Source organism: Lycorma delicatula, chromosome 1 (assembly GCF_047948215.1).
Source record: "Lycorma delicatula isolate Av1 chromosome 1, ASM4794821v1, whole genome shotgun sequence".
Classification (NCBI taxonomy): Eukaryota; Metazoa; Arthropoda; class Insecta; order Hemiptera; family Fulgoridae; genus Lycorma; species Lycorma delicatula.
In genome coordinates, this window is record NC_134455.1 from 114385981 (window position 1) to 114398267 (window position 12287).

The 12287-nt window shown below is 30.7% G+C and overlaps 1 protein-coding gene across 3 annotated transcripts in view; it reads left to right on the forward strand.

Moving 5' to 3' along the window:
* Window positions 1-4811: 4811 nt before the first annotated feature.
* LOC142321429 (facilitated trehalose transporter Tret1-like) overlaps window positions 4812-12287 on the forward strand; it is a 28930-nt gene continuing 21454 nt past the window's right edge. The window contains exons 1-2 of one of the 3 annotated variants that reach the window (XM_075359518.1): window positions 4812-4968; window positions 6808-6938. In XM_075359518.1, the coding sequence (XP_075215633.1) occupies window positions 6828-6938 (111 nt within the window). In that variant the 5' untranslated portion in view covers window positions 4812-4968; window positions 6808-6827. Of the gene's footprint in view, window positions 5107-5670; window positions 5868-6807; window positions 6939-12287 lie in introns of those variants that run through there. The other 2 variants (XM_075359510.1, XM_075359501.1) reach the window with 2 other exon arrangements.

The following is a 12287-nucleotide window of genomic DNA, read 5'->3' on the forward strand; positions in this document are numbered from 1 at the left end:
CCCTTCAAAGTAGTTCCCTTGGGCAGCTACACACCGGCGGAGTCGTTGTTCCCACTCCTGGTAGCAGCGCTGGAAGGCTTCAACTGGTAGGGCTTTTAACTGGTCGGTCACAGTCTTTTGAATGCTCTCCAGAGTTCCAAAATTACGTCCTTTTAAGACACGTTTCAATTTCGGGAAAAGGAAAAGTCACAAGAACTCAAATCAGGTGAATAGGGGGGGGGGGGTTGAGGAACCGTAGGAATGCGCTTTGAGGTCAAAAATTCGCTAATGGAAATAGCCGTGTGACACGGGGCATTGTCATGATTAAGCATCCACTTGTCTGCAATGTCTGGTCTCAGGCGAATCGCTCTTTTCCTGAGCCTTTCAAAAACACCTTTGTAAAACACTTGGTTGACAGTTTGTCCTGGAGGAACAAATTCTTTACAAATTCACGATACCCCTACTGTCAAAAAAGCAAATCAGCATGGTTTTGATCTTTGATTTGCTCATTCGACATTTTTTCGGTCGAGGAGATGACGGAGTGTGCCACTCTTCGTTTTGCCGCTTTGCTTCAGGATCGTACTCAAATATCCAGGATTCATCACCTGTGATCACACGATTGAAGAATTTTTGGTCATTGTCAATTCTCTCAAGAAGATCAACACATACATTTCTTCGATTGTCCTGTTCCGTTGTGAGGTTTTTTGGTAGAAACCTTTCGCATGTCCAAATCATCTGTCAAAATCTGATGTATGGTGAAAGTGTTTAAATTTAACTGTTCACTCATCATCCTTATTGTTAAATGACGGTCTGATCTCACAAGAACCCTCACACGCTCAACGTTTTCGTCAGATTTTGAAGTTGAAAGTCTCTCTGAACGAGGTTGATCTTAAACGTGTTCTCGGCCTGCCAAAAATGATTTGTGCCAGCGGAAAACTTGTGCTCTTGATAAGCAATGTTCCCCATAGGCCTGTTTCAACGTTTCAAGGATCACACTCGAGGATTCCCCTAGTTTAATACAAAACTTGATTGCACAACGTTGCTCTAAATCCCGACGATCCATTTTTGTAACGCACAACAAAAACACAACTTCACTGATGGCGCTGTCAAAAATAATGTGTTGGCAAATGGAGTTGAAACTCGTACTGAGCATGTGGAAGGGATGAACAAACCGGTCAGAGCGGTAAATACAGCGTTGCCAGATCGCTCGCAGTGTAACCAATCTCATTACTTTTCTCACACACCTCGTAAATATAAATTATAAATATAATCAATAAAACTTAACCTACCCTCTCTTCGATCGCTAACCTCGACTAATTAACAGTAATATTTTGATTATTTAAATAATACATAATAATAAATAATTACTGAATTTATTATTTAAATATTCAAAATATTACTGTTAATTAGTCGAAGTTAGTGAGCGTAGGTTAAATTTGGTTGATTATGTTTATAAAATAAATAAATATGAATGGTTATACCTGGTTATTGGGTTACTTTTCCAACAGGTTATTCTCAGTTATCGAATATAATATTTTCAGTTATATAATAATGTAATATTAAGAGTAATATTTTTAAGGTGAGAAACGAAAAACTATCAATTTTGATATTTTTTTTTGAAACATGCATATTCCCTCCTAATTGTTAATGGATATTAAAAATACATCGCTTTTTGGCCGATTGGTTAAAAAATTAAGCGTTTTTTTTGCCGGGGGGGATTTCGAAAAAGATCCACGCTAATTTTTGGGCAGTCGTGTAAAAACCTGTTGATATAGAATTCCAAAGGTAAATTATAGAGTCCAACATTTATTTCTTCTTCAGACAACCGCAATTCCTCAGACCGACCGTCAAACTGGAAGTTTTTTACACGAAATTAAAGTCGTTCGGGGATGATTTTCATCATAAAAATAATTCATTAATTGAGAATTATCATGAAAACTCATCTACTTTTGCCATGATCAGAGATGAAATACAAAACGTGTGGAGGGGTCAAAATCCAACATTAAATATTTTTTTCACCCGGCTCTGAACGGCTTCATTAATAAGATCGTTGCTTTCAAGCTAGTGATGAAGGAGCCGAATGAAAGTTTCAAAAAAATTTTCTGAAAGCTCATTTACATATAAATAAATAAATATATATATGTGTTTAATCATATTTCGTTATACATTTCGATGATTGCACGAATTTAAAATTAATTTTATCTTACTAAAAATGAATTATTTGGTTCAAGCATTTGTAAGTTTAAAAAGCGTGTTGTAGTATAGAGTACATTTTCTGATAATCCTAAATGAGAGGAGGGGAACACACGTATTCAATCAGTCGAATTGACGAAAAAAAAGCATATATGTTCGAATTCATCGGTACAGCTATTCTGAGAAATTTTTATTTACGTTCTGGGAATGTAAGTTTATAAGAAGATAGAAAAGATGAAGTGGTTTATGCGCCTAATTATAATTTTTCTACTAAATAATACAGCAATAAAAATCATTTAAGTACCTGATAAGCAATTTACTATTTATTCTTTTGGATAGAGTTTCGTTCGAGTAGTTAAAGACTTGAGTTACCGGTAAGTTTATATTAAAAGTGTTTATTTTTATGTTTACTTCTCTAAAGTAGAATATTTTAAGATAATTTTATTTTATTAATTTTAAATACAAATTATTTAAAAGTACAGTTAAACTATTAGAAACAACATTCACATTAATTAATTTAAAAAATTTAATATTTTTCTAAACTAAAAACTTAAATTTCAAAATGTAAACTTTTATATGTAAAGTTTAGATCAATTATTGCACTGTGTAATACAAATGTGCCAATATGTATTATACATATCGCAGTTTTAAAAAAAAAATTATATATATAAATAAATATTATGTATTTTTATTTTGCAGAAATTTATAAGGAATAAAACTGGAGTTAATGATTTAAAATTTATTGTAACCGTTAGACAAATTTAAAGACAATTTTAATATTATGTTTTAAACTACAAAGCTAATCAAATTTTATTGTTTTAATACAATACACTATTAGCTAGGACTTTTATTTTTAAAAAATAATTTTTTTTTAATTAACAAATGCATATCGTATTCATTAAAGATGGTTGAATATGTAACACGTACTGTTGTGTGTGTTTAGCTAATTATATGTTTTGCATTTATAATTCCACGTTTCTTTAACAAAAATGTAAAACTTTATGCTCATTACGTTTTAAACATTTAACACAGATATATTTTTCGAATTAGTGTACGAAACTTATTTTTGTCAATGAAACAAAATTGAATGTCCGTGGATGCGAATATCACTTTCGAACTTATTATTTGTTACGAAACTTTTTTATTTTGATCCGATTAATTCTTACAGTATATAGAATTTTAAAAATAAGAGGGAATATCACCTTGCTCCTTCTGATAAGACATTTGGCTTGAATTTTTTTTTTTAATTTAGTAGACGTTTTATAACAGATTTACACATAAAACGTCTACGTGTAAGCGCAACAGTCTTACACATATGATATTGGAACCCCATTTTTCCGTTCAAAATGAAGATTTTTGGGAAACGATAACTTCCTGAAAGACATAATGATGAAAAACTTTCTAGGCAGTCTCATTTCTCGCAGGAAATAAAAAAAATCCAGACGGTACGAAATAAAGAAAAATTATTTAATCGTTAAAAGGCTGTGTTTAATTTTCTGCCCTAACATTCTTTTGTTTGTTAAGTGCACACTGAACGAGCAAATGTTGAAAATGTATTTTTCTTCTGAAGAGATCGCCCACTGGTAAATGTTACAGTCGAGAACCAGCAGATAATTGCTAAGATATCAGTTGTTACAGGCAATGCCTGTTTAATACTAGTTTATTATCAATGTTTCGATAAACAAGTGTCGTCGACCACTTTCAACCTCATACAAATAGCAAAGTAATTGTAATTCGAAATAATGGTGTCAAGTTGATATAAACAAAGTCATCTAAGCAAAAACTCATTTTTCTTAAAATTTTAGACATATTTGATACAATATACCACATGCTATCAAAAATTACATCACGTTCATCTTCGACATTTAACGATCTGTAAAATGTTCTAACAACTCTGTGGTATCAAGAGATTTTTATCGGTTACTTTATCTCTTAAACGACAAAATTTTGATAACTTTTTATTTTGTTTTAAAAAATTATCATAATGGTATATAATAATTTTTTTAACAAACAAATATGAGTAATCTTTTCGTTTTTTATTGCAATCCCATTATTACGCAAATAAAATTGAATCCAATGCCAATATATTCCATTGTTTTTAACTTATTTTTTAGGTAGTTATATTTAATTAATAATTCGTATGAAAAGAGAGATTTAATATACGGAAAATTTTCAAATTTTGTTAACGTTACCACAATCAATAATATTATTAAGTAAATCCGACAGATAGTATCATCTAATCTCGCAGTATTAAATCCGAAATGTTTTCACAAAATTGAAGAAAAATTAATTAATTAATGACTTTTTTGAAAAATCTTCTTTTTTTTGAAACTCATATGAAAATTGCGATTGAAAAATTGAACACACGCCAATTAAATTTTTCTTCCTTGATTTTTATCATCAGATTTTGTACATTTAGAAGATTTTTTTCTCGGTAACGATTATTTTTTAAAAATAATCACTGCTGCAGTTACAGTTCGCTCTCGGTCTTCACTCCAACATTTAAAAGCTTTTTTTTGATTATGCTTTTTCGGCCGGAAAGTTGTGGGGGATGTAATTATTTCGTAATAATTATTTCATAGCTTAAGTGTTTGTAGGAGATTCATGGTCAAGTCAGTTGTACTACACAAGGAGTCGAGTTGATCGTGGTTGAGGCCGGTCATAAATACGAATTGAAATTCTTAGTTTGAATTAATCAATTGAGTTTAAATTGTATAGTTGGCTAGATCCGGGCATAATCTGATACGAGTCGAGTTGTTTCTTCATCATCATAACTCTACGTATCTCTTTATACTCGTAAGTACGGCACCAAGGATTAAGGGTAGTGCCTAGCAATATTCAAATAATATAGGGTTGTTAGTTTTATCAATTAGATAAAACTTCTGAGTATGTGTTCCATATGATTAAATTTACAATTTTATTGAAAAAAATAAGGTAGTATTATTGTTGCTTTTATCTTTTTTAATTGTTAAATCTGAATGTTCAAAAAATTTAGTTGTTTAATGGAAAATTCCAGATTTCTCAGCTGTTTCATCCTCCCTCCCTGCTACACACAGAATCATAAAATTAAAAATTTTAAGATTTAATATCTTTTTATAAAAACAAAAATAACCTCACTGAATTTTTGAAGAATTACAAAAGTTTGTTTAATGTCAATTTATATAATAAATATTAAAAAATAATCGTACAAAATTTAAGCAGTCAACAAGTAGATACTGGATAAATAAGTATCATTACATTATATCTCTCTATCAGAGTTTTAAACAGAGGTGGGAATCTCCTCTAATTAGAAGTATCGCAGCTAAGAGTGGCGGAGCGAGTCAGTTCCTTTCCTTCAGATATATGTACAATCATCTGATGATTGTTGCAATAGTTAGATAAAAGTATATAATAACGCAGAAGTTAGATAAAAGTAAATAAGGATTAATTAACGTACGTTCACTACGTTGCGACCAACAAATATCAGGTTCATAGTCGAAGAATATGACTGTATGGGATCATATTTCGATTACGTGATAATATCTTCTGTATGCGGTTTGATAGCGTGGATTATTTTTGATATTAGTTAATCATTCAAACTTAGTCTTGTAACTGGAAATATTATTCATTATATTTGTGGTATATGAAAAATTTAAAGGCTTACTGTGGATTTGATCTTACGATCATTCGGATGAAACATGAAAAATTGGTAAACGGTAAAAAATTAAAAGTGTTTTATCACGATCTTGTTTTGTCATTGTGTTGCATACGGAAATTTTTTGAATATCGAGCTCTAATTTAGAAAAACAATTTGAAAATCAGAGTAAAATTAACAATATTAGATGCACGTAAATAAGTAAAAGATGTTCGTATGCAATAATTATTCATATAACACGGAGTAAAGAAGGAATTAACAATGATTCTGTCCGAATAGTATTATTAACATTTTATTTAACCAAGAAACCCTTCATATGTAGATAAAATTTCAAATAGTGAACTCTTGGAAACTTAGAATAAATAATAACTTATCTAGAATTTGTATGATAACTTTTGTATGATAATGGTGTACTGATAAGACAATTTACCGACTTAGTAACAACTTGCATAACTTTGGATAAAAAAGGCAAATATTGAAATCATAGTATTTTTCCTGAATGCTCGATTAAACAGTAAAGTACAGTAGTACGCTAAATTTTAAACATTTTAGTTAAGTGGTTTTATAAAAAAAATAAACGCATAGACACACAAACCATCATAATTGTTTGAATAAAATTTAAAAAAGTATCCATTATTATCAGTACCGATTGCATTCATGAACATGAAAATGATTTTCATTAAAATATTTCAGAAATCTGAATAGGGCTTTAATTAATTTTTTTTAGAATTCCTCTTCTTTTACTTTTTTAAACTCATTCTTTTATGAATACTTTTTCTTCTTATTTTTCATTTACAATGATCAGTATGTTGTTAATAACTATCATGTTAATAACGTAAATAAATATTATTTAAAAATTTATTTTTGTAGTTAGTCGTATACCCCTTATATTAAAAAAATTCCTTTTATTTAATTTCATACAAAAAATTATTACAAGAAAAAAAATTATGTAAATCTATTAAAGGGACAATAACAAAACAATTTTTGGCATTTTTTTCCAGATTTTTCCTGTCGTATCAGAATGGATGCTCAACTAGAGGATAGAAAAGGAGCATTAAAAGGTGACTTACCTAATTCTAATCATAATAATAGCAATGGAAGCGGAGGCACACTGCGATCAACATTAGCACAAGTGAGTTTTGGATGAATTATTCTATCATATGAACTTATGATTTAATTATAATATCGCTGAATTTATGATTTAACCCTACTAAAATTTAAAAAAAATATTGATTCACTATCAATTTCCCGTAAAATCTATGAAAGTTTTGATAAAATTAATTAATTAATTAATAGTGATTTGTTTTTATGATTAAATTTATATTGATTGATGTCATGAGATATGATTAATTACACCTTAAATACCTGTTCAAGTCGTTTAATGTAATAGGAAGACTGTTATTCCCTGAATTGGGTGATGATAAGTTTTTTATATTTTGTTTAAATAAACAGGAGAATTTTAGTATCTGTAAAATTGAATTAATTTTCCATTTTTTTTTCTTTTGTCCCGAGACAAATTTTGAACAATAGCACGTGTTTCAACAAAAATTGCCAGGATCATTCTATACTATTACATAAAGAGGAAGAGGGTTTTTGTCTGTTCGGGATAAAAATAAAAAACTACTCGATCAGTCGCAACCTAACTTTTACCCATGTTTCTTGGCATCACTGAGAAGGTTTTTAGATATATTTCATTTTAAAAAATCTCGAATACATGTATAGTAATGGAAGTTTGCCGGTTTTATTCAGACCTAGGGTCTAGCTCCCTTGAAGATTAAGATGTTAAAAATATTCACTATTTTTTCACTCCCAAGGAGGGTGAAGTTATGAATTAAAGACATTCATTAAGGAAAAAAACTGATGTGGACAGCACATGACCTCCTTGTACGCCCGTTAAATTAAATGCACACATTTTTTTTTTTAAAGAAAAGTACATCAAATTTTATTTCATTAATAACTTCTGATATTTTTTCTTAGTTATATTTTTATTGTTATTATTGATTATTATTCATCGTAAAACGTTTTTAAAATCGGAGGTTAATAATTATTAATAAATCAATATATTTAAACTAAAGAAAAAAGTTAAAAGAAAGGAAATGAAGTCTGATTCGAACCGATGTGAATCCAGGTTCAGGCTAGATGGGTCGGCTAGTCATGAAATATTTGGATTAAATATGTTTGTTCTTTGAGGAGGAAAACTGGCTGAATGTATTTGCAATAGTACTAGCTATCAAGGGGTTAAAAGTGTTGTTTCAACACCATCAGAGACCTAAATTGGATATTACTTCTTTATAATCTATCCTTAATTAAAAATAAACCAAAATAAAATTATTATAAACTTAAGAATTTTTGAAATGAAATAAAGTTTAAAATGTATCTAAGGATCTAGAAGTTTTTCAAATTTGATTTATTTTTACATTGTTGAAGAAAATAAAATAGTTATTTATATACTTTTAATGTTATTTGTAATTTACGAGCACAAATTTGGATAAAAATATTTAAAAAAACGGTAAACAAGAGATAAAATATGTTTATATAATTATAACTATATTCTTGTAAATTATTATTAAAGTTAATAATAATAATTCTGTTAATAAGGGTTTCCAGTTGGTCCAATATCTCATGTATACGGTTGGTTTACCCTTTTTTCCGGCGCTGAAAGAGGTTTAAAGCGGCTTGTTAAATTTGTTGTACGGCTCAATGTGAACATATGCTTGGGTTTTGGTCTGGACAAATGCCGAGTCAATGGCTTCATATTGAAGGATATTGAGTGCCTATGATGGGTGTCCAAGTTTAATGTTATTTGTGGAGTGTGGTAAAACGTACAGATATCTTGACTTTTCTTGGAGGATGTGAGATTGAACGATGGCCATGAGAATAGGCTTTAGCATCTAGCTTCAAAAGTCAAATTAAGGCTGCCATGAATTCCCAGTTGAGTGGTTTTAATGAAATCAAAGGAATAAACATATTGCAATTCCGGAAAATACGAGTAGTTTCAGTATTCCAAAGTGGGCAAAAACAGATCTCGAGGTCCTAAACCGTATCATCCGCGTGATATTTACGTAGATCCACGCTCATTATAGCGTGAGTCAGTTGAACGATTTCATTTAACCAGGAAGAAAAATGGGAGAGGGGTTTTTGATTTCCTTCAGCTACATACAAAACAGTTGCAGAACCTCAGGGATTTCATTAGAGAAGACAGCATACTTAGTTTACTCCACTGGGAGATAGTAGAGGTGATATTCGCTAACTTCCCTAAATGAGGATGATTTCCAATTCTTGGCTGTGGCCTCACGTGAAGCAAATTCGCGCAGTCTTTCATCTGATGTTGAAGGCTCCACGCTGCAGACATGCTTTGTACATGTCTAGAAGCAGACGTGGCCACTAGCTTGAGAACCTCGCTTGGTATACCGTCGGGAACAGGGCTTTTCTGACTATCAGCGCCGTAGAACTCCCTCCAGCTCTTCTATCGAGAAGAGCGGGAAGTCATCAAAATCCCGTTCGTCACGAACCGAGTGGGTGGAACGTCTTAGGGATGTACTCCTCTTTAGCCTCGACTAGTGAGACCTCCAGTCGCCGACTCACTATCCTGTAAGCCAGCCCCCAAGGGTCTCTGTCCACGGTCTCCATCAATTCTTGCCAGCAGCGTGCCTTGCTCATGTTGATGTCCCGATAGAACCGCTTCTTCGCCGCCTTTGCTCAGTTGACCTGGCGTTCATGCCCGAGCGAGTCCTTGCAAGTTGCGCCACTACTCTCAGCCGAAGACAATCTAGCCCAACTCTGCAATCTCCAGTGCCTCGGCCCTCCATGGGGCATGGAGCTGTCGAATGCAGAAGCGATCAGCCGCATCGTCGAAGCAACCACGGGTCCAGCGACAGCGGTCCTCCCTGTCAGTTATGTTCACATGGGTTATCGCCCCTGAGGAGAACTTCTCTGTGAACACTGTTACAGGAAGACAAAAAACGTATCTATGGAATAATAAGAAAATAATAATTTTATTAAGTTAATGAACGTGAATTTAATAAAAAATAATATTATTCATTCTTTTCATATTTTTATACTATCTGAAATTCATACTATCCAAACAGACCTTCTCTTTTGTTCTTAGGTTTTGAAGTTCCTCTTTCATCTGCTGCATTCTGTTTTGTTTTTCAGTTTCCAAATTTTATTAAAAATTTGTTTATATAGTCTTTTTGGATTCATTTAGATTATGTCTGAGGAATTTCATTTTTCTTATTCTAATTGCAGTTTCCAAATATTCTTGGGTCTTATAAATTTCCTTATCTGATTTTAGGCTATACTTAATTTGATTTTCTAGACCATCAGATTTGCTGTTTCAATTCTGTAGAATATTTTATTTACAATGTATACTTAATTTTGATTTTTTCTCATTGCTTAATAGAATGTTTAAGAAAATTAAATTGTTAAAAGACTGTTTTTAAATTCTACAGACAAAAAAAGTGTTAATAGAATGTGAAGAAATTTAGAATGAATGCTTCAAAGGCTATAAAGTATTTGTAGAAATACTACAAGTACCTAGTCAGAAATTAAGTTGGATTACATTAGTGAAATGAAACAAGTTTTCTCAAAATGGTATATCTGTGTGAGAGTATCATTTTCTGTATTAGGTTGTACAAATTGTTTGTAAGAATTCAGGATAGTAAATGGAGGTGCACGAGTTCTTTTTAAAGCTTATAAATACAAAGAGTTCTTTAGCCTCACTAAACTATTTTGAAAAAATGTAGTTATAAATCTTAAAACAAAATTTGGAAAATCTTGGCAAGTGAATATTTTTGTTTCTCTAGGGGCATTATTTGCTAACCATTTGGGAAATTATGGCAAAAAATATACAAATGTATAAAACAAGTATATGTATATTAATTATATGTTTTTAATTCATAGTTCATGAAATGTTGAGTTTTATTTATTAAAACAAATGGGATAAATCCCATGATACTAAATAAAATTATAAAATAAATGGTCAACATTACACTGCCACATAAAATTATTTCATTCCTATTTTAATAAGCATCTAGATTTAAATTTAATTTGATACAAACTAAAATTATACACATCAAACCAGTTAATGTTATTACTACAATTTAATGACAATCGATAAACAATTGATAGAAAGTCTTTATTAATATCTACATAAAAGTAATATTTATCATTTCTAATTTTCCAATCAGGAACAAAAAAATCAAATTTTGAAAAATATTCTGGACAATCAATATGATTAATAATAATTTTATAAGCAAAAATTAAATTACATCTTATAAGTGATGACTATACCGACGGTATACCTAATGCAGATGCAATTCGATTATAATCATGGTCCAAATAATCCACTGTGCAATCAGTTTTATTTGAAACATATCTAAAGAAATGGCGATTCACTATTTCTAGTTTTTTAAAAAGTTCAAGCCCATCTTCTTGTTGGTCATCCAAAGTGTCAACATAAGAGGTAAAATCAGCCTGATGCAGTTTTCACAGGTATATAGGGAACACATCTACAATATCCAATAAAGAGAGTATTCTTCTTTGGAATTTTCTACTTTTGTTTTAATCTCATTTCTTAATTGATTGTAGAAATCCAGTTGTTTAAGGTAAAATCTCTTTATCCATAAACTACCATTGCCAAGCAATCTTTTATTATGAAAAATCCAGTCAACATGTTAACTTTCTTTAAAACCAATTCTTAGTGGACGTACTCTCTTCTTACCCGGTTGATTACTACCTAACCTTTTAACAACAATTTCATTGAGAGTGAATGGTTAATTTAGACCGCAATCTAAAAATAATTGTTTAATAACTGCCAAATCGAAGTAATTAGGTCTTGGTTCCAGAAAGTTTTAGATAATAATATTCTTCTCTCTACGAATTCTATCATTCACTTCAGTGATAATTTCTTCATTCATTGAATCCACATATTCTTCCATTAAACCAATTCTTTCTTCAACTGTATCATTTTTCTCACCCCAATAGAGGCAACATTCAATGTTAGAGCATCAAGGTTCTGAACAATGTGTAGATGCATCCAAATGAGCATCAGGTTTAGCCATTACATAGGATGAAGACAATTTATTAATATTTATAGTTTTTCTACTCAAAACCAAATTGCTATCTTTTTATAGCACAAATTTCTATTACCAGCACTATTTAATGAAATATATTTTGCACAGCTCCCAAGAAAAAATACATGACACAACTTACACTGTACAGCTGCATTAATATTCAAATTGCCACTTTTGTTTTTACAGGAAAAGCATTTATCCATATTCATGATTAAAACAAATAATCAATAACACAATCAAAAAAATAGATATATAATAACACAACGTACAAATTTTATGATGTGTAGTTGTCTCACAAGAAATTGTAGGCATTTTTGGATGATGTATATCATCAAAAGAGCTAAATTACCTTTGTTACTATCAGCTCATTTTTAAGAGTGTTTCATTCCTTTTAAAGTTAGATGTTA